Here is a 24,629-nt window from a genome sequence, read left to right as displayed (position 1 = left end):
AAACTTGCCTGTGTTGATGGATCTTATGAAAACTGAACCTGTGGACTACTTAAATTTGTGAAAAGTTATTGATTTGGCCTTAGCTGGTGGAGTGTCTGACATAGACAGGCAAAATCTTCCAAAAAATAAAAGGACCTCTTTTTTCTTTCAGACTGTGCCAGCTTTCTGCAAAAGTTGAACCATGGAATTTTATGACCTTTATGAATATTTGAAATTTCAACTGTGAAACTCTAGCAATTGCCCAATGTAGGTTTTTTTAACCCTGTCAGATTGTATTTAGGCAGTCACAGTTTTGTATTTCTATCACTGGATTATTATTACATGTTGGCCTCTTCATTTTAGTGGATTAACTTTTATGTATGATATCCACAGGATGTGTTGATAAATTAAAGTCGAATCAACTGTGATTTGGGTGTAACCATTTTGTAGCATCATATGAAAAACTCAATTGACAATAATTTGAGATATTAAGAAGACAGAACAATTATAGATATTGATGTTTAGCCTGACGAACACATATCCTGTTATGTGTAAAAACAAGTTAGTTTAGTTCACTTGGAAAATTTCTTTGAAAGAATGGTGAAAACAAATTTGCCTGAGTTAAATTTTCAGTTCAGACTTTCCTGTGAGGTAAGTAAATTATTTTTTCTGAATTAAATTTATGGTGTCTCTTATGTACAATAGGATCTTCTGGTATAAACATTTCAAACTCTCCTTTAAGGTATGTCTTGAAGACTGTAATTAAGTAGCTGTCTTTGTAAAAATCATGCAAAATCTGAAAAATGTGATATACCCCAAAAAAGGCTACATATTTTTATTTTTGTAATTAAGTTGTTTTATGGGTCTATACTATGAAATGTGTAATTATTCATTTAAATTTGCCTGCTCTTAGAAGATAATCAACATTGAAAATCCAATAGATTCTATTGTATTTGAGCGTCATTTATAGAGTTATCTCCCTTAATATTCAAATTTACAGTGTATTCTATATAATTTTATCTCCTAAGAACATGGGTTATATGAAAAACTGAATGTTAGTGTCTGTTTACTATGGGAATTCAAACAAAATATCAAAAATTTACCCATGAATCACATTTTGCACGATTGTTAGCTGGAGTGCTACTTTAAAACAAATAAAGTGAAAACAACCTTTACTCCTGAATTTTTTGTAGAAACAAGGAATGTTTCAAAGAGGCAAGTCCAAATTTCTATAAAAATCCAACTATTTCAGTGGGGGTATATACCTTGCATGACACAAATTTTCTTTCAATTCAGTTTTTAGGGAAATGTATATTTTTTAATCTCAAGAAGAGATTTTATATTAATTTAAATGTACATTATACTTGCCACAGGCTGCCACCAAAATGCATTTGTATAAACTAAAAAAATTAAATAAGAAATCATGTTTTTTATACTTTTTTTTTGCAAAGTGCACATGAGTATATATACCTCAATTGGTAAGCATTCAAATTACTTCTTATAGTAGGGCCCCATGCAGGTCCGGGTGTTAAAAGAATAGGCCTGCAGCAGCGCTAAGCTTGTCGTATAAGGCGACTAAATAGTGCTCAGAAACCTAGCCAGGGGCTAGGCGCTCTGCCCACAGAGCAACTGGGATGTGTGCCCCAGGTAGTGGAATGGGGTACCCCTGGCGTGTTACATGCTGGGGTTGTCAGGCTATAATACGGAAAACCTGACCACAAACCATAGTGGTGCACCGTGTTGGGAGAGATGCCACGTTCTTCGCACGTTAAAGAACCCTGCTGTGGTATTCCATAGGAGTAGGAACCTTTGCGCTCCGCCACAGGAGGCTAAATTGCCCAACCTTACCCACCCCCACCCCACCCCCCCCCCCTTTTTCCAGTGGCAATCAAAATTTGTCGACCCTATTATCCTTATGACCCATCCTTTTTTTTTTCATTTCATGTTCATTTTATCATCCATTTCATATTCATCGTCTGAATATAGCTGAAATATTGCTGCTCGGACGTTAAACCCCAACAAACATCTTATAGTAGGAGGTCCTGGACTTTTCTAGGCTTGAAATCCAATGACCTTGAACTTGATGAAATTCAGAAGTCCTTGCAGATAAAGTGTCTAGCAATAGGGTCTATAGGACCTAGTTTAATGAAATGTCAAAGGTCGGAAATTTTGGGTCTTCACACCTTAGACCACCACTAAGGTTATATAATCATAATGGTATTTGTCCCACTTCGCCATTTTTCAAGATTGAGGACTAATTATTAACACTCCATCTAAGAATCATGCAAAATGTGATTCATGGATGAAAAGCCTACATATTTTTATTTTTGATATTTTGTTTGAATTGCCATAGTAAACAAAAATTAACATTCGGTTTTTCATAGATCCCATGTTCTTAAGAGATAAAAATTATAAAGAATGCACTGTAGATTTCAAAATTAAGGGAGATTACTCTGTAAATGACACTCAAATATAATAGAATCTATTGGATTTCAATGTTGATTATCTCCTAAGAGCAGGCAGATGTGAATGAATAATTACACATTTCATAATATAAACCCATAAAACAACTTAATTTCAAAAATAAAAATATGTAGCCTTTTTGGGGGTGTATCACATTTTTCAAATTTTGCATGATTCTTACAAAGACAGCTGCTTAAAAATAAAAAGGATTTCAAATGGTTATGACATCTTTATAAGAGCAATATAAGAAATAAGTGTGCTAGTTTTGGAGATGTAATCATTTAAAACTTTGGAAGAAAAAGGATTTCTCTGGATTTTGTTTCAAGGTATCGTCTTTGAAGGTTTTATCTATAAAAGACTTGAAGAAATAGCGAGGATTTTATTAAAAAATCTCAAATAATATTTTAGGGTGTGTTCATTGAAATTATGGAAAGAAAAGTGGGGGTCAATCACAGGACATACACAATCTTTGTTGCTATGAAATAGATAAAACCAGAGGAGTCTGAAAAATTGACAAAAAATACTGCAAATGAACAGCGAACAACCTTAAAATGTAATAGCAGGGAAAGAACTTTATACATAAACTAGGGCATTTAACATTTTACTGTATAATATCTTCAATAGTTTTTTTCAACTATTGAATTATTGTTTTTTTTTTTATTCTACTTATTGTTTTGAAACAGGGTTGTTTTCAGGAATTTATTTTTAACCTTGCATGCTTATCTAATATATCGACTCCATTGACCTTGCCCTTTAGAGGATCATAACTGCTATAAATAGACTTATTTCTCTTGATTGTTGTAACTACAAAGTGATTAAAAAGTGAAGAATTCATATCTTAATTAATCCTATTTTGTACTTAGTTATCTAACTTTTCACTTGCTTTGAAGTAGGGTATTGCAAAAGGGGTACAGAAGGAAATATATAAATCTTGATTCTTAATTAGTTCTTCAGTAAATTTGCTCTGATTCATAATCATAACAAAATTTTAGACATCTTTTCAATAACTGTTAATTTTCAAAGTGAAAATTTGGTTTTTTTTAAAGAAAAAATTACAGTGCTTTACTATATTAAAAAAAAGTTACCCCAGGAGGCCATATCGTACATTACTCTATTAATCCTAATCTCTTAATCCATGAGATTTAGAGAAATTCAATATAGATTAATTGTATGGTTTTGTCAAACAGTTGAAATATTTGTGAAAAACACTCTGACAATGGCTTAATTATGAAGATGCACGATAATATCTATCGACGGAAGGTAAGACCAATCAACATCTTCGCTCTCATGTCTGAAGTTATAGCTTTGTCAGAAAAAAAGACAGTTTGTGTTTAATTTTGTAAATTCTTTCATGTTGTCAGGGGATTAAAATCCTTCTTATTTCCATTGTGTTAGATTTATATGGCATTTATTTTTTGGCATTAGAGGTCAATTTGACTGAAAGAGAAAAAAGGGGTACATTATAAATTTATACAAAAACATAAATTCTCCACTAATACCTTCACAAGAAATCAATCACTTGACTAAAATGAACAAGGGGATGGGATGTGTTATCTTTACTAGGAAAAAAAAGGACTATTTAACAAATTTAACATGATTACACCTTCTTGTGAAATGGACTGCTTATCGCTTTTTTAACCAATGATATTTTTTTAATTATATTCACGCTCAGTCAGAGACTACATCATTGTAGAAAACAAGAGATCTGTTGACTCAGCTTTGATATTTGATATATACTATAAACCATGAAATGTTCCTATAGTCTTTTTTTTTTAACACTATTCCTATCATTCTGCCTTTGCTATCTTTTTTTTTTTTTTTTTTACAATTGTTCATCATACCATAAAATAATTCTCTTTTATCGAAATATTACTTTCAGTTTTTAATTCATGGTACACGTCTTTAACATCTGAAAAAAGCCAAATACAAAACAAAAGCTATCAAATTCTCAGTTTACTGTACTGTTATTGTCACTTTATGATATTCAGGGTTTCTCTTTTGCACTGGGAATATTTTGTCTGTATGTCCAACTCAGATTTACTTACATGTATTTGATATCATCAGCAGTCATTGCTTATCATCGAGGGGTTTTACAGTCCTGCCCCATTACAGTATCTGTAACCCTTGACCAGATGGTTTTATTGTATTATTGTGTTTTAAGATCTTTCCCTTGTTGGCCTCAATTTGAGTAAGCTTTCACAGGAAGCTCTGATTATTTACCAGCTGTATAACTCTTTGTGCATGCCCAATATATAATTTACAATGAAAACTTTTTGACCCCAAATTCCACTAAGTATATCTCATGCATGCTCTTGGATTACCCAGCTGTTAAGACAAAAGGGCTATAGCTTCGTTATATACCTCAGTGCAGGAGATTGCTCCACCAGATGGCACTACACAAGGAAGAATTCAGAATCATAATTGTATTTCAACCAACAAGTTAAAATAGTTTACATCAGAATTTGGCTGAATTTCATGGGAATGTCAGTTATTTTTGGTTGTGGTTCAAATGTTAATCTGTATAATACAATAACAAGTTGATCTAAATCTAACTTGATACCATCTTGTCATATATAGATTCTTATTTAAGTACTATACATGGTATTAGAAGGAACTAATTAAGTTATAGCTCTGAGTTTTTAAAGGACCATCTTTTAAAAGGCAAATTACAATATACTGTAAAAGTATTAATTTTCGTGGTTGCTAATTTTTGGCGGATTTAGTCACTTGAACATATTTGTGGGTATCAATTTTCACGATTTCAAAAAATGATAATTAAGTGTTCTATAGTGTTAAAATTCAATTTTGCTGGTACTATTTTTTGTGCTTTTTTGGCCACTGTGAAAATTAGTACACCACGAAAATTAATACTTCTACAGTATTACCACTGTCCATCCAATTCATCTGTCCATACCTCTTATGATAACTCAGTATATTTGATAATCTTTAATTGCCATGTGTACATAATGATCATCGTGTCAAATTGTCCATCAGTCTGTCCCTTTGCCCATACACATCTTTTTCATTTTTCTGTACAGCTATTTAGCACATACCATTTAAGTGTTAGTTCCTGTAAGAATCATGCAGTAGGTAAAACATGGTATGAAAAAACCCATCATTTTGATCGTGTAATTCGACTATTTGCACCATCGTGCCCTAGGAAAAAAGACAAGATTTTACATATGCTGCACCATTGAGTTACAATTTCATTGAAATGCATTGAAAATAAACATTCCAAGGGCAGATAACTCCGTCAAAAACCTCATTTTCTAAGATTCTATTGAAAAAAATTTTGAATTAAGCCAGTGATGCAGAGATTAAATAATGGCCTTTTCAAATATAGAAAGCATCCATGAGTGGTATTACATTGTCAGATCGGTTGAGTTTTGACATGCATGTTTCTGAATTTTCCCAATTTGCATGATTTTTATAAACACTTACACTTAATATTTTGATGGAAGCTTGCTTAAGGTGTGCAATATTATGGGTTTGATTTCACACTGTTATAACATCAACTTCCCATTTGGTAACTATTTTTATATTTTGACCATTTAGTGACTGGAATGGAAACAGGGAGGGTGGTATACCGGTACTTTAGTGAGCTAATTACTGACAGCATTTTTAGTCTAGTAAAATTTTTGTCTCAATGAAAGAAAGTTCAACTCTTTCATTTTTTGTTGATTTCCATTTTTTGACTTCTGAGACTTAACACAAAAAAGGGGGATTGGTGAGGTGTTTTGTGCGCTTTAATAAGTATGATACAGTCAAACCTATCTAAACTGAATCCCTTTCTGTCCGTAGAATTTGGTTGGTTTAGGTGTTCAGTTCATCTAAGTTTAAAATACATTTGGACCTACACAATAAAACTTCAAAAAGTGTCTGGTTTAGACAGGTTTTTGGTTCAACCATGTTCACAGTACACTTCAAAAAGTGTCTGGTTTAGCCAGATGTTCAGTTCATCCAAATACACAGTACATTTGGACTGACACAATGAGACTTCAAAAAAGTTTGTGGTTTAGACAGGTTTTCTGTTCAACCATGTTCACAGTACACTCCAAAAAATGTCTGGTTTAGACAGGTTTTTGGTTCAACCATGTTCACAGTACACTCTAAAAAGTGTCTGGTTTAGCCAGATGTTCAGTTCATCCAAATACACAGTACATTTGGAATGTCACAATGAGACTTTAAACGGTGTCTGGTTTAAACAGGTTTTCAGTTTATTCAGAAGTTGGTTTTGACAGGTTCCACTGTCATTTATTTATAATGCTGTTGATGTTGCTACCACAAACAATATACCCTGTTCTACACATGATCAACCTGACATCAGCCCTTATGACACACAATATTTTAAATTACCCCATATCTGTTAATCAATTACCCCAGATTAATAGGATTGTCATAAAAACATTACTATGATGTTTTCAATAAATACCATGAATGTATTGTATCGTACAATGCCCAAAAAATAGTTTTTGAATAGGTCATTATAAGGACCTATTGTAAAGGACCAATTATATGAAAGATTGCCATACAAATTCTTCCCAGTTAATCATAAATGTTTTACTAGCTGAGTTAACAAATCCGTCCAATATTTGATGCATCTAATTGATACCAGATTATCACCGTCGGTTTAGCAACTTGATCGTTTTATTTTTTACCAAGTGATTTGTTTAATGTGTTGTACGGATTTTCCGACCCTCATGAATAGGAGAACAGTGGGATATTGTATATTCAACACTAAAATTCAAGTCACTTAAAATTTGTTTAAATTTTAATTGGGACTTTGTATTTAGCTAATGGATTGTTATTCATTTAATGATGAGCTTAGACTAAACTTGAAGTGATTATGGTCATTAAAACATCCATCAAGTAGAATTATGGAATTACTGTATGAATACATTATGTTTGGATGTAATTATTGATTCGCCATAATTTTAAAGTGATTTTATAAAAAAAGATAAATAAAAATGGCTGGGCCAGGTTTTTCTGTTCCGTTTGACTCACCTCTCATGAGGTTGCCACTTGTTAACAAGAATCGGAAGAAAGTGGCAACTTCTTCTGAGGCAGTGAATAAAGATAAAATTATAGCTGCACCACAGAAGGACAAGATAATTAAAGACAAAATCAATGTTTCTTCTGACTATACTGGGAAGGACAAAATTACAACTGCTCATCCCAAGGAAAAAATAACTATTGAAAAAATTGTGTCAGGTGACAAAATGACGATGGAAAAAGTCATTCCTGCAGAGAAGATGGCTATTCCTTCCCCTGGTGTAAGTTATTTAGTTGACTGATAATGTTTTACAGAATGTGCAGGGTTAGCAGGTTATTAATTGAAAAAAGTCCCGGTCTGAGGGCTATACTGGTATATGCATAAGTAGAAAACATTTTCAGTCTGATGGGATACAATACAAGATTTTACTGTTTATGCCACCAAGTTATTTTTAAAACAGCAAAATCTCAGGTATATAGGTGGTAATATGTATTTTGTTTTCGCTATGATTAGGTTGTTTTATCTACGTTTTGGACAGCTTGATATTTTGCTATATCACATCATGGAAGATGTGATCTGATCTAGTGATATGAAAAATTTGCCAATAAGATTGGTTGTTGTGTAATTGTGATGCACTGTCAATTAAATCTGATTAGTCGAGAGGGACATTTTGATGTTTCTTATGTTATTCTCAACTGTTGACATCATAGACAGAGGATTGGTAACAGTTCCACCATGGCTGATGCCGTATGTCAAGTGGCGAATTATTCAAAATGATTCATAGAGAAAAAGGTTTTTATCTGGTGGAATTTGAATATTGCAAAATATTGATTGGCGTTGTTTGATTTTGTTATGATTCAAATCATTTAGACGTTATGAATTCTATTAATTTACCTTTCTAAGAGTGAGGCATCATGGGTATACATACCCTCATAAACCTCAGGCACTAATTTCACAAAAATTTGTTGTCCCTGCCTTAATATAAGGTGCCATTATCAGAATTATGCTGTTTTCTCTATATGGGTGAATATTTTTTTTATTGTTATTTTTTATTTCTTTTTGAATATAGTCAGGGTTTTGTAACATCTCCCTACATCACTACCTGACTAGAGTGTAATGGGGTTTTGTAAACATGTATATAATCCTCACTATATTATATTAATATAAAAGACTGCACTTATCATGCTTATTCACTCTCAATCTCACACTCTCATGCCCATATCCTCTCAAAGTTATGCAAAGCATTATTTTTCTTGGCAATAAAATGTTCAATGTGATAGTAATGTCAAATTCTTTGCTTTAAACCACCAATGTTGGACAGTTTTTCTACCAATTTGCATTTGAATATCTACTACTTTCCAATAAATAACAAAAAAAATAATTTGATATCTGCCTCAGGAACACCAAAAAAAAGAAAGTGCTTTTTTTTTCATAACAAAATCAGAATAGTATTTTCTTATAAAAATCTGAAAATCATATAAGATAATATGGGTATCATTCATCAGTATTCTGTTGAGTTTTGTAATGTTGTTTTGTATTCCTTTCTTTTTAATTTTGTGTTGTTTTTCATTAACTTAAGGTTGATCATCAGGAAGACAAGCTAAATTTTATTGATGGTAAAGATGGTGGAATTTGGCATCTCCTTAGAACATATTCTTTAAGGATTTTTTTCAATCTAAAAATATACAAAATCAGTAAGATATATTATATATTGTACTATTTTCTGTATTGTGGTTGTTCTTATTCCTTAAAGTTTCTGTCAAGTAGACTAGCTGGGAAATCGTAGCTCTTGATCTTTTTTTTTTTTTTTTTGAATTTGCGATCTAATGTTAAAAAAATAAAAAAAATACAAAAAAATAGTTAGAGCTACGTTTCGCAGCTATCAAGTAGACAAGCATTTTGCAGTAATGCATGAGGCAATCTGTTTAATAGTTTGGGGAATTTTTTTCATTGGAGCTACTTTTCATACTGCTTATATGGGAGATTATAAATCAAATGCAGTTGTTACTATATTAAGAAAAAAAATTAATACATGCACTTGTACAGTACATGTAGCAGGGGTTGGGAAGGCAAGTGCTGTGGGCTACAGTATTTGTATAGGGGAAGCTTCCCATTCTATGGGATATGGGGGATGCGGAATGAGGATGGGAGATTGCCTTGGTGTATGGGGGATGGGGATTTTGAAAGGGGAGAATGGGGAAATTAGATTCAATATATATTTATTGAACTGAAGAAGTATATTAAGTTTAATTAAAAAGAACAGCTAAAAAGTTGAAGAATGTAAACTTAATTTGATAATGTAAATGTAATAAGAAATACACAATGGGGATTGTATGGGGGATGGGGATTTTTCTATGGGGAATGTGGATGGCGACAGTAGGTAATGGGGAATGGGGAGATGGTATATGGTATAAATGGGAAGCTTATGCCATACAAGAGCTGTATTTGCCTTTCCTGGCTGGGAATGGTCCCTTCGTCTTAAAGAAAACTATATGGTTTCTTAACAAAGTCTTAACATATCTTTGAAAAATCCTGCAAGCAGCCCCATTTTAGATCATCCTTTCCAACCATGATAATGTACAATGTAGTAGATTTTTCTGTATAAAAATATACTGAAATCTTATGTTAGACCCCAAAGCAGTAATTTGAAAGTGTTTTGATAAATTGGTAAATAATTCTTTCAATGATCCTAAGAATTGAAAGCGTGATGTTTTTTGGTAATAAAACTTCAGCTCTTTGTTGTGAAATTTTATACCTAATTGATACTACTAACTTGCATTTATATTAAGATATTGATAACATGTGTACCACCCAAACTATAGCTTAATCTTTCAGGTTAAGTTTCTTCTATCCACCAAAAGACCTCTAGGCCAATATTTAATTAACTAATAGCTTTAGACTCATTCAGACCTGGATGGTTAAATTTCAATTATACATAGACCTGCATTGTTCAAAATCCATGGCTCATTTAACAGTATCTAATTGTAAGCTATAGTCAGAGTTACTGGGGCTTTGATTTATAAAAATCACTTGTTTTTATAATACCTGTTAAAGGAGTTTAAATCATTCGTCTTTGTTGTATTAAAAATTGAATATTTTAAGACGTGACAATTTGTATGATTTTTATGTCTTGATAAAATTTTTATATATCTTTGATTGAACCAATTGTAATTAATAAATCTATGCTGTTTACAATATCAGGTGCTAAGTGTGGTAGCTGTTTATCATAAACAAAAGTACTGGATGATCTTTTAGGCTTGAAGTGTTTGTCAGATATATATTGAACATCAGTTGTGGTCCTTGCTTATGACATACCCTAAATCTTTGATTTTGTGGTATTCTGAAATCACATTCATCTGTCTGGCCAAAGGATAAGCTATGATAAGGCCTAAAGGTCATATTTTGCTCCCTATTTTAAGAAGTAAAAGACAAAAATGTGATATTTACTGTTAATTGGATGTTTTAAGGAGGTAGACCTAGGGTAAGGGAAATAACTCTTAAAATCAGTGAAATGTTTGTATCATATTCAATTTTACCAAAGCATCTCAAGCTTTCATTCGAAACTGGATGAAATCAGTCCAAGTTACTTTGATGCTTACATGAGATTTATGTAAAATGTTGAATATAAATGCTCCAATGATTTGCAAGATATATGTCCCTTACCCTAGGTATACATCCTTCAAATGTTTTTTTTTTATTTTCACAATTGTCAGTTATATGGAAGTCTAAAATCTACCAAAAGGAACAAATTGGGGGAAAATTTCTAAATTGGATGTCATATTTTCAATCAATGAAATATAATATTCTTAATAAAGTGGTTGAATATGCTTTCCATGCATGTAATATTCTATTAAATAACAGAAAAAAAAAGTTTTTTCATATCAAATTTCTAATTTCCAGTTCTGAAGGGGGTCAAATTTGGGCTGTACCCTGCTTTATCCTTGGCCACAGTTGTCTTGACTCATAATGGTTGGATTGAGTTTTAAATTTTATTTGTTGCTTTACATAGATGAGGCATACAGATCTGTACATTGGGGGGTGGGGGGGGTTCAGACATCAGGTGCTCCAGAATGGTAAGCATGTCCTGCTATGCCAGCAACTATTATGTTTGAATGAACAAATAACTGACCAATCCCAAGTATAATTTTGATGGCCAACAATTTAAAGATTTTTTCATTTTATTGAACATATAAAATTGACTATGGATAGGTTGTTATATAATTGTTTTCTCACTTTACAAAGAAGTAGAAATAATGTCAAGTCTAAATGGTTGTTAAGAGTAATCAAGGGAACCAAGGTTATAGCGGTCATCAAAGAGTAATCAAGGGAACCAAGGTTATCAAAGAGTAATCAAGGGAACCAAGGTTATAACGGTAATCAAAAGAATGTAATCCAGGGGCAAAGACCAGACATGGAAAACAGACAAACACAACAAAGAACATGCAGTAACTAAAATCATACATACAAAGTAACAAAAGCAAATAAGGGTGTGTCCAGATAAAAACCAGGCAGTGGATGGCACATGACTAATTTTGTTCTTTTATTTAAATTTCATATCACAACTGCATCCTTTCTAAAAGCTGAATGTTGGTTTTGGATTAACTGCAATGATAATAGAGTAATAAATTGCATAGAAAGCATTGAAATTCATCAAAAAATGGGAGATAACTTTTTGATTTGAACAAAATTTGGTTGCTTTATTAGGGAACTTTAAAATCATTCTTTGAGCCATCCATTGTCGATTCAAAAACACTTTATACTTTTGACATACATATGGTATGTACATTACATTGGAACAAAAAATTCAGTGGGATAAAACTTATCCAGTGTCATTTATATCATATGATCTGCCTGATTTTTACATGGACAGTCTCTTTATAGGTTTATAATGTACATATGCTACCATTCTGGAGAGACCACTAAATGTTTTGAAATAATGATTTGATAAGAAAAAGAATGGAGTGTCCACTTTGAATAGTTTTTAATGAGTCAATATAACACTAAAGTAGAGGTTTGTGTGTTTAATTTCTATTTTAAATCTATTTCATAATCAGAAATGAAAACAGTCATTTAATGGACAGAAAAAAACTGTCATGGGGGACACTGTAAATAAAAGGGAGATAATTGTAAATTGTTTTTGTTTCATAATTATTACAGAGGTTTTTTTCTCTCATTACAATGATGATGATAATCATTAATAAAAATATTTTTTTGTTCATTTACAAGTTGGACTTGGTGTTATTTGTTTTGTTTTGAAATCCCCTTGAATGGACCTCGTTTATATTAAATCTTTAGAAAAATACCCAAAATACTTAAAAGTCATAAAAGTTTGACAGGAAGGACTTTGGTATCAATGGTAGATTCAAATAAAACTTGGTCAGATGGATAATTGTTCTTTTGTTTCTGTGTTATATTTGGAAGGATTTAAAATTGACAATGTTAATTAATGTATATAATTAATATTGCGGCTATCTTTTGCTGATTTAAAGATTTGTTTTCGGGTTCGTGGGAAAATATGAGATAATGTTCCTTGAGATGGATGTGTGATAAAGATCACGTCAGTAGATTTGTTGACAGAGATGTTCCATCTTTGGTAGGACCTATATTTGTTTTTACTCCCATTTTTACTATTTTTACTGAGATATTCCAATTTTCAAAATTCAAAGTGATCGTAAATAAGAAAATTTGATTGAAGTTGACTGTTGTAATCTTGAGTTCACTAATTGTAATGTGTACCAACTGGAACTTTACTATGCTGTGTATAATAATGATAAAACATTAAATTTCTGGAGATAATTGTTAAACACATCAAAAACGGCAATCATAATTGTCAAAGAGAGTTGTATAATTTCCACAATGCTTCTATTGAGAATTAAAAGTTGTAGCAGATTGGAGGATGTAGATAATTAACCTCATCTCAATGTATTATTTATACGCATATTGTTCAAGGAGTTTCTGCTCACTATTTCTGTCATTTGGGATTCTATACAGGATTGATACTCTGCCATTGTTTATTTAAATTTTAATGGTACTTATAATTTTAATAATATATACCAGTGTTGGACCAGCTATTGAGAGTTTACAATGATTGATGGTAACCAATGTGGACAACTAACTATATAGTAGCATTGGTCAATATTTGAAACATTCTTTCAACAGTGAGTCGACAATTATTTAGTATCTCATTAGAGAGATAGGAGATTTGTTTCCTTATAAGTAGCTATGATGTAGTGCTGTTCATTTTTGAAACATGGAGTTAGCAACAACTATTTTAGAACTGAGAGATCTTCATTCAGCACTTAAAAGGCACAAAGGTGGATACTACTATAAAAAGGCCAAGGTAATTATGTCTTGGATTAAGAAAAATATGTGTTTTGGGTAAGTACAAAAAGGGGGGAGGGGGTGCTTTGTCTTCTTAAATCAAGTTAATAAGTAATGCAGCCATTATGCAGGAATACTGAAATGAAATTTATTTATTCAATGGGTCATAGTTTTCCTTTCCTCGTTTGTCTACCCTAGACTTGACTTATTATGAGCAAGTCCGCGGGTGTTTTTAGAAAAGCAGAGGACGCTTATCCTACCGGTGCAACTGGTCCATGCTCCCAGTTTTTAGTGGAGTCTGAGTTGCTCATTTGCTTTTGTTACTTTGTATGTATGATTTTAGTTACTTTATGTTCTTTGTTGTGTATGTCTGTTTTCCATGTCGGGTCTTTTTCCCTCTATTACATTCTTTTGATTACCGCTATGACCTTGGTTCCCTTGATTACTCTTTGATTACTGCTGTAACCTTGGTTCCCTTGATTACTCTGATTACTGCTATAACCTTGGTTCCCTTGATTACTCGTTGATTACCGCTATAACTTTGATTCCCTTGAATACTCTTTGATTACCACTATAACCTTAATTTCTTTGATTACCGCTATAACCTTGGTTCCCTTGATTACTCTTTGATTACCACTATAAACTTGGTTCCCTTGATTACCACTATAACCTTGATTCCTTTGATTACTCTTTGAATGTTTTTTTTATAATCTTAATTGCTCTCTTTTAATTGTGCTAAAAATCTTGACAATTAAATTTACTGTTTGTTGATTTCTATAAAATGAAATGTATGGTGCACGCTTTTATAGAATTATTATATAGTTTTGTCAGCATTATGGAAAAAAAAGAAGCGACAATAATTCAAATTATTTTGTTACTGCAGTGTGTACATTGTACCAAACACAATTTTTCTATTACAATCATGAATTTCAAAATTTTTTTTCGTAAGTAAACAAATTTTAATTTTGCAATTTAATGTCCCCTGTCCCAAATAAATTTGTAATTAAATGAGGCATAAGTTTACTTTTATATAGTGGCCAAAAGTGTATACTGTTTCTTGAAATTGGAAAACTTATTTTGAGACCACACATAGTCATTCAATGCAAATTTTTCAGTTTTCTGAATTTCTAATTCTGTCTGCTATTATAACCCTCATAGAACTAGCATCAGTCAGACATTTGTAGATGATTTTTCGTGGCATTTTAAATGGTACATGCCATACAAATTACAGTAAACAATCCTCATTCATTATAGAACAGTCATTTATTGAAAATAAAGGGACATAAAAGAAGTAGACCAGATTTTAGTCATGGATATTTGCTAGTTCTCCTATTACAACGAATATTGAACGGGGGAAAAAGTTGGTCAGAAATGATTGTTTAGGTTTTAAAGTGCAATTTTTTTTGTCAAATTATTTTTTTGCGATCGGTGGCTTTGAATAACAGTGTCGTAATCGTTGATGGTAATCATTTAAATGTCTGCTAATTATTGTTTGGTATTGTCATACTGTGACATTAAAATACTGACTTTTTTTATTGTGTTCAACAAAAGGTATATAAATGTAGTACATGCATTTGTATATCATTATTCAAAACCAGAGATTTTTCTGGTTTTTTTTATTTAATTATAGAAGTCTTATACTGAATAGTATGACTATATTTGTTTTATGGTGGATTATTTGTCATTTGTATATTGTATATTCCATCACTTGTAAAAAAAGGGTGTGTTTTGAGCTTTAACCATGTCAGAAAATAGTCTTGTTACAACAGTAATTTCTCTCATATTTTTCTGAGGACAACTGAATGTATATACATACCAGTAGATGTATGACATTAATTATTGGATTTGATCAAGTTAAAGTACTCCACACCCAAGTGACAACATTATACCCCTTCAGTATTGGCTTTGCCAATAGGGAGGTATAAAGTGATTATGCTGTCTGTCCACTGTTCATCCATCCTTCCCTTTATTAATATGACAGTTGGTCTGTTTGTTCATCAATTAATTCAAATTCTGATAGCCTCAGAAAAGTTGGTACCCCGACTTTTTCCAGATGATAATTTTAGAAGATATTTAAGGATCTTTTTAATGTAGTTATTGTGTTTCATAAAATACAGATTCAATTTGAAGTTAAGTTTGGTCAGATTATTTACAGAAAAGTTAGAACCATTTTAAGTTGTTTTAACCCCCCACCCCCAGTTTTTTTGTCAAGTGAATTGGTGGTATCATTTAGATGCCCTATTTTTTTTCATGTGTTTGCCTTTGGTCAGGTACAGTCATTGATCAACCTGGTACAATGCACATACATACTTGTCATTGAGTTACCCTAGTTTTATTTTAATTTTTTATACCCAATAAGTGCATTGAAAATTGGTTGAACCACTTGACACTATCTCTACAATACATATGTCATGTATATATTAATTTTAGAATATCTTATATTTAAATAATAACAGTGCATGTCAGTGAAATTATACATTTCAGATCCGTATCAATTTCATGACTGTATATTTAGGGAAGGTTCTATATTGAAATATTTTGGTATGTATGACGAAACAGTTTTTATAATTATATGGTACTGCTGTATAATGTCACATAGATCAAGAGGCTATTGTTTGAGTTAAATTGAAGAGTCTCCTAAGTGTGGACATGTCAATGTTTGAATTGTTAGATTTTGAAAGTTATAAACATTTTTTTGTTAAAGCAACGAAAACTAATCAAATAGGGAACTACAGTTAAATAATACTGATCACCCTGTAGTAAGGTCACATGACTGAAGAGGGTATTGAATGTATTATGTTGATTGTAGAGTTCTCATTATTGTTTTCTAATATTTGTTTTAGTCAGCTAGTGTACAAGAGAACTTATAGGTATTTTTGTTTGAGAGCCACAGAAATAGGTTTGAAGGACAGCTAATAAAAGGTACAAAATTCAAGATTTTTCAGAGTGATTTTTGTCTCTAACCGCCATGCTGTCTATTGCACTTCAACATTTTTTGTGGTGCTAGCAGGGGACGTATGGCTAGGAGTTTCTTGTTGTTTTACCTTTTTTTTTTCATTTTCTGCCTTTAAGTTTATTTATATTCAGAAGCATGACTAGTACCAATTATCTCCTCCACAGACCTGTAGCCGCTTTCTGAATTACAATGCATCAGTCTGCTGTCTTATAGGACCTTAATTGTAGAGAAATGTAAAAACAAATTCGCAGGACATGAGCACTATTCATTATAAAGCTAGTTCTGATCTTCTATACTAATTTGCATGTGAAGGGATAGGGTTTAGCACTGAGTGTGACACAGGTGTAAAAGCTTTAAAATAGCGAACATACCCTCTGCACCAGAGATTATATTAGAACCTTTACTCTAGGTTCATTAACTATAATGCATTATAATTTCTAGGTCTTTAGGTGCACCCAAGATTTCTGTATTTAATGCACATATATATGTAGGTAGAAAAACTTCCAATGTTCTTTTGTCTTACTTATTTAAAACTTAATCCAAATAGTCTCAATTTAGTAATCGTTGCTAATTTCACCTTATTAATCTAAATCATTCTTTATAATAGTAATGTTTTGTTGTTATGTTAAAAAGTTTTATAACAATCAGATTAACTACGATATATCGGCCATTAAAATCATAATTTAGTTATATGAAATTATGTGTTATTATGATCTATTATTTTGAATGCAGTTATGCTACAGAAAACTTGTTAAATACGGAGTGATATTGTTATGACATATTGTATAAGAATATTTCATTTTGTGGTATTTGGATGGATCTAATTAGTTGACTATTTTTGATAGTTATTTGGAAACAGAAATTTTATATTAAAATATCAAATATAAATGAGAAAGGATTGTATAGCTGATGGAAAGTGAATAAATTGATGTTGACTTCATCATAAGAATATTTTAAAAGTAATAACTGAAGAATTCAAACATAATATAGATGTTCTGTGGAAATAAGGAAATTCTTACCCTCACTTAAATTGTTTATTTGTGTGGAAATAAATACTGGTTTTATATATCATCTGGATTCACAATGTAGAAACAAGTGGAAATAAAGCTTAAAAAAATATTGGGTTTCTAATTCCATTGCTTTTTCATGTGTTTCATGTGCATTTAATTGTGTTAATTTGGAATTAAAGTTCAAACATTTTCTTAACTGTGATATTAAGAAGGGATGTAAATTGCTGAAAGATGCTAGAAGTTTAAATACTTGTTGACAATGACCACGGTAAGAATATCACCAAAAAAAGGGGGGAGAGCCACTTGCATGAGAACATATTGTATTCCTGTTGAATTAAAACACAGTCACATTCATAGTTTTGTGTGAATTTGTTAAATTTTGTATTTGTGGAAGTCATTAGGATACTTTATGTTTCATTGGGTATTACGATTTGTGTATGGTCCATAATAACTGTGCAAATCAATATGGATACTCCGTGAAAAATAGTTTTTTTTTTTCTGTTAATCCACATTTTGAAAGTTTTTGTTGGTGTGATTTACTTTGACTTTCTGTTTGGGTTAAAAATTATCACCGTTAAGACTATGCACTACATATTTATATTTCTTAATTGCTATATACATCCACTCAAAATGGTATAGTTGGATTACCTTCACAGTCGCTCATTCTATCTGTTCATCTGTCATTTTGAATTGCATCACAATGATCCTGGCTCCCAGCCCTGAGTTGGTGGATGTTTTTCAAATTTGGCATGTGGCTTTTATATAGATAGTGCACAAATTGTAAGTAATTTTGCTACTTGAAAATATTTACTTATGTATATTGGGGTTTATCATGAAAAATTGACCACCTGCAGGACATTGATATTGCCTGAAACATCGATTTATTCCCTGAGTCGCAGGCATTATCACTTCCCAAGGGCAGTCAGTTTATTCATAATGCCCTCTACATAAGCAGCTATTGTGTTTATTTCATTGAAGACTCTAAAGAGGGCATTATTGTGTAGTAATAACCTGGGCATTATCACATGGTATAATGCTCTCCTGACATTTTAGGCACATTAATGAATACCACATGACCATTTTTTAACTAGTAAGAATTGTTTATTCTTCTATTATATGGAATAATGTCAGATATTAACATATAATAGGACAGACTATTTCTAACACAACATATGGGACTTCATGTGTTTAAACTAATTATGCTGTTGGTTAAACTCCTGTTTCTTATTTATTTCAGAGCCCTAGCCAAGGTCATCAGAAATCACACCGATCACTTGGAGAGGGAAAATACCAGTCACAGATTACCATCAACAAACAATCGGGGTCCCAAGGGAACAAACATAAGAACACAGTCCATACTACTGAGGTATGTTCTAAGGGCCTCACTGGGCTTCCCTGGGGTACTAACACAGTCCATACTACAGAGGTATGTTATATGGGTGTCAGGGTTCCAGGGGAACAAACACAAGAACACAGTCCATACTACAGAGTTATGTTCTATGGGTGTCGGGGTCCCAGAGGAACAAACACAAGAACACAGTCCATACTACAGAGTTATGTTCTATGGGCCTCACTGGGCTTCCCTGGGGTACTAACACAGTCCATACTACAGAGATATGTTCTATGGGTGTCAGGGCCCCTGGGGTTCTAACAAAAAAACACAGCCTATGCCATTGAGGAATATACTTGGTCCCTTTGGTACTAACACAGGTATGCAGTTCATACTACTGAGATATGTTCTATGGACATCAAGGTTCCTTGGGTACTTACACAAAAACAAGGTTCATGCCACTGAGGAATGGTCTATGGGTCTCAGGGTCCCAGGGCTATTAACACAATATACAGTCAGTACTACTGAGGTATGTTCTGTGGGCCTCAGAGTCCCAGGGGTAATAATAAAAGAACACAGTCCATACTACTGAGGTTTGTTCTATGGGCCTCAGGGTCCCAGAGGTACATAAACACAAGAACACAGTTCATACTACTGAGGTTTTATGTTCTAATTTGGACCTCAGGGTCCTTGGGGTACTAACACAGCAACACAGTCCATACTACTGAGGTAAGTTCTATTGGTGTCAGGGTCCCTGGTGTAGTAACACAAGAACACAATCCATAGAACTGTGGTATGCTCTATGAGCATCAGGGTCTCTTGCGGTACAAACACAAGAACACAGTCCATCTAACTGAGGTATGTTCTATTGGTGTCAGGGTCCCCAGAATATTATCACAAGAACACTATTCATAAAACTGCAGTATGCTCTGCTGAGGGAATATGTACTATGGGCCTCAGGGTCCCTGGGGTACTAACACAGAAACACAGTCCATACTACCAAGGTTTGATCTATAGGTGTCAGGGTCCCTGGGGTACTAACACAGGAACACAGTCCGTACTACTGAGGTATGTTCTATGGGCCTCAGGGTCCCTGGGGTACTAACAAAAGAACACGGTTCATACTACCGAGGTTTGATCTATAGGTGTCAGGGTCCCTGGGGTACTAACACAGGAACACAGTCCATACTACTGAGGTATGTTCTATGGGCCTCAGGGTCCCTGGGGTACTAACACAAGAACACAGTTTATACTACCGAGGTTTGATCTATAGGTGTCAGGGTCCCTGGGGTACTAACACAGTCCATACTACCAAGGTTTGATCTATAGGTGTCAGGGTCCCAGAGGCACTAACATAGGAACATTATCCATGTTATCGTAAATAAACTTAAGTATAACATGTCAGGAATGCCTTGAGAATTTTATATATTTACAAAAAAAATATTTTCCTATTCATAGGAGGAAGCTTTTTTTTTCATGTTTTTTTTTTATTTTTTTAATTTTTCATTTCAAACAAAAAAGAGGATATGCGAATCATGAACTTAAATCTCCTAGCCACTGAATTTTACTTAAATTTCTGGATTAACTTTAATAGATTTTGATTGAACCAATATATTTTATTCTTGTATTAAGTTCATCATCATGAAATGAGTACTTTTTGTATTTAGTTATCCACTGCTGTTTAAGGCAGAAGGGGGCAATGCCGGTGTCTGTCCATCCAACCGGTCACACTTGTGGACCCAACTCCCCAAAAACTGCTTGACAGATTTTGTTTATATTGTGTAGGATTTCACCATTTTCAGTTGATCATATGTTACTATTCTGATTAGACAAATTTTACAGGGGATATGGGACATTGGCACTTTATTTTTTTTTTCTGTGGCAGCAGGGGACATATTGCTACAAGGTGCTTCTTATACTCATGTATTTACATTAATGATTTCTATTTCAGAGTGGAAAGCTTGTAGCAACAGTTGCGCCAACAACTACCTTACCTCACCTTAGCCAATCAAACGATCATAAACATTCACATCACCGCCACCATCATGAAGACAACTCACTACCTCAACTCGGGAAACAGGCTGACTCAAACCTCACTCGGCAGAACTCATTTTCAACAACTGGTACTCCTGATAGAGCTAAGCGGGACCAGTATGGCAATAAGCTACCGATGAACCCTCAAGGTTGAATTTATTTTTTAAATTGCATATTTAAAAATTTGATTGAAAGTTAGAACAATTGCTTCCTTACTGTATGTATATGTCATTTCCACATTATGTCACTTCTGACTGAATGATTTTGAACCATTCATGTTTAAGAGTATCTACATTCAATGAATGTAGCTAATACTGCATCCCTGTATGTTTTAGAAATACTGCAATTTCTGTCTTGATCTTCTAAATTAATCTTTTTTATAAGTGTCTTTTGTATTGTTTCAGAGGCCCTTAAATTATACAGGGGAAAATTAACAGCATTTGAACAAACAGAGATTTTAGACTATCCCGAGATATGGTTTCTGGGATTAGAGGCAAAGAAAATAGAAGGGGTACCTGGCGGGGCACAAAATAATGGATATGATGATGAAAGTGGATCTTATATAAAGGTACATTTTAATGTAGCTATGATCAATTATATGGTTTATGGCAGTTTCATAAAAAGTATTGAATTGAGATTTTCTTTATTATTTTTGAAATTTTTAATTGGAATGTGATAGGTTGAATTTTTAGTTGAGGAAGAATTTGAAGAAATACTGATTTTTTGTTTATAAATCTTGCCCAGGTCTAAGGTTCAATTGCTCTCCTGTCTGAGGAAAACTTTAGTTTAAACGAAGTTTAGCTTTTGCCAGAATTTTTATACTTGGAACTGGAGGAAAAGAAAAAAAACTATTGAGAACACCAGTTGTTATTTTTCCCTGTCACATGAAGTGCCAAGGCATTACATGATACCCACTGAAAAGTTGCATGTCTGTCCATCTGTCTCCCCTTGCAGATTTCTGATGATATCTTCAGAAGATATTGAAGGATCTTTTTTCAAATTTTGTATAGCTTTTGAGTTTTATAAAATACAGGTCAAGTTGAAATTAAAGTTTGATCAGAATATTTACACAAAAGTTAGGGTCGTTTTTTTGTTGTTTTCACCTCCAAAATTTGTTTGGTTGAATTGGAGTTGTCTTTCTTAGAATATTAAAGAATTGTGAAACTGGGTATAAATTTACATCTGGTGGGAGATCATATACATGCCATATTTTTAAGTTTGAGGTTTTCGGTATACATTTGTACTGTATGGTTTGTTTCTGAGGTGGGGATATAAAATATGGTGCTAACAAGCAATTTTGTTGATTCTGAGTGGTGTATTATAAAGTACTTAAACTCATAATAAATATTTTCGAAAATAATTTCCAGTATCTATTTGAAGATATGATTTTTATTAGCATAGTCATAAAAACCATGATCTCAGATTTAATTAATCTTTATTACCAACAGATTCTTGGAGACCATATAGGTTATCGCTATGAACTTATAGAGGTCATAGGTAAAGGGTCATTTGGTCAAGTGATTAGGGCACATGACCACAAGAGGTCCATGGACATTGCAATAAAAATCATTCGTAATAAAAAAAGGTACTTTTTTGTTGGAGTAAAATGCTTGGCTATATAGGTAGACAATGTTAGAAATTCTTCAATGACAAAATTCAAATCTTTGTTTGGGTCTTTATTTATGTTAATTTGTTCAGATTTGACAAATTGTTAGTTTGCCCTAAGTGCATGAATGCATGAAGGTAGGCTTTTATGTCTGAATCTGTTTATATACATTTTATGAAAGAAAGTTTTGGTTTTAGCTCAGGCCATATCTTTTATCTGAATATTAGAGACCTCTCAAAACCCGGAAACTGGCAATTGGTTAACTATAAAACAATTCAATGATACCTGGCCGAAGGACAACTAAATTTCTCTGAATTTTCAACATGGATAATAAGTAGAGGACAACCTAACTTTTACATTGGGCAAGTTCATTTTTCTTCAACCTACCCAATATGACAAGGCTTTCAAAAAATTAAGGTCAGCCCTTGTTAAGGAGGTAGACCTAAGGTAAGGGACACAACTCGTATAAGTCATTGGAACTTTTGTATTCACCATTTTACATCAATCTCATGTAAGCATCAAAGTTACTTGGACTGATTACATTCTGTTTTAAATAAAAGCTTGATAGGCTTTGGTGAAATTGAATTTGATACAAGCATCACTGATTTCAAGAGTTATGTCCCTTACCTTAGATTTCTAGAATTATTTCCCTAACCTTTATTTTCAAGAGTTATGTTATGTCCCTAACCCTAGGTCTACCTCCTTAAGGTCTCAGTTACAACTCACTCAGAGTTATCAATGGCTTTGATATTCCTATACTACATCTGAGTATCAGATAAAGGTTTGTCTCTTCCTGGTATAATTGTTTTGTCTGATTCAAATCAGACTTCATTGGTGACATTGGACCAAATGCTTCTTGAAGAACGTTCACACAGAGGAATCAGGACTAAAGACTTTACATATTTTTGAAAGGGCAAACTAACAGTTTACTCAACATTGCATATGTTATATCAATTTTCATTTAGAATGGATTTAAGTGTTAAGTTTTTGTAAGAATTATGGAAAAATCAGAAACATTCATGTCAAAAACCCACCGATCTGATGATATAATATCACTCAAGGATAATTTCTCTTTGTTAAAAAGACCCCTATTTGATCTCTGCATCAATTGATTAGCTCAGAAATTGTTTAATAGAAAATTAAAAAAATGAGGTTTTTGACAGAGTTATCTGCCCTTGTAATGTTCATTTTCAGTGCATTTTAATGAAATTATAACTCAATTTTCCAAAATAATATGGAAAATTGTGTCTTTTTTCCTTGATTCTGATGGTGCAAATAATCAAACTAAACTTTCAAAATGGTGGATTTTTTCATACCATGTTTCACCTTCTGCCTGATTCTTACTGGGACTGGCACTTGAATAAAATTGGTGACGACAGTAAGTTGAATAAAATCTTTAGAAAAATAGGCACATCTGATATATACATTAAAGCCTTGAGAACTTTTTATTTTTTCAATTTAGTCTGAAAAAAAAAACTGATTTTTTTACAGTAGAAAACCTATGATGGACAGTTTGGTTGGAATTTGTCATTGTTTAGTTTTTCATTATGCTAAGCATGTGTGTGCTAAAGGCATTTAGCTTAGACAATTTTTGTTATGTGTGCACATTAAGAACTTTCTATTTATTGTAAATACTTTAGTAATATGAGTATCGTAGATTTTGCATCTTTATAGTTTTGTATATTTTTGTGAAGTATATGTATTAGATCTTGATAGAACAACTAAGGAGTATGTTTGTATTAGTTTATATAGATAGAATTTTTTTTTTTTTTTTTTTTTTGGTTTCCTTTTTTACCATCTCATAATTTAAGTGGACAAATTTTGAAAATAAATAGATTGAAAAGGATAAGGTTACCATTAGGAAATTCTCTGGGACTTTTGAATGCCAAGGACTTATCTTACAAAAAATATTTAAGAAATGATGTCTGGAGTTTTTT

At 32.6% G+C, this 24,629-nt stretch overlaps 1 protein-coding gene across 16 annotated transcripts in view; it reads left to right on the top strand.

Moving 5' to 3' along the window:
- LOC148598369 (dual specificity tyrosine-phosphorylation-regulated kinase 4-like) overlaps positions 1-24,629 on the top strand; it is an 87,347-nt gene that overhangs the window by 42,251 nt on the left and 20,467 nt on the right. For 9 of the 16 annotated variants that reach the window (XM_088560041.1, XM_088560050.1, XM_088560051.1 and 6 more), the window contains exons 1-4: positions 7,001-7,715; positions 18,960-19,088; positions 21,004-21,235; positions 21,491-21,654. In XM_088560041.1, coding sequence (XP_088416167.1) covers positions 7,410-7,715; positions 18,960-19,088; positions 21,004-21,235; positions 21,491-21,654 — 831 coding nt within the window. In that variant the 5' untranslated portion in view covers positions 7,001-7,409. Of the gene's footprint in view, positions 1-6,998; positions 7,716-12,796; positions 13,776-18,959; positions 19,089-21,003; positions 21,236-21,490; positions 21,655-22,534; positions 22,672-24,629 lie in introns of those variants that run through there. The other 7 variants (XM_088560040.1, XM_088560039.1, XM_088560037.1 and 4 more) reach the window with 4 other exon arrangements.

Source organism: Perna viridis, chromosome 14 (genome assembly GCF_037379345.1).
Source record: "Perna viridis isolate PV_CMFRI_1.1 ecotype Kerala chromosome 14, ASM3737934v1, whole genome shotgun sequence".
NCBI lineage: Eukaryota > Metazoa > Mollusca > Bivalvia > Mytilida > Mytilidae > Perna > Perna viridis.
Note: the sequence above shows the minus strand (reverse complement) of the source record. Positions and strands in the feature narration are given on the sequence as shown.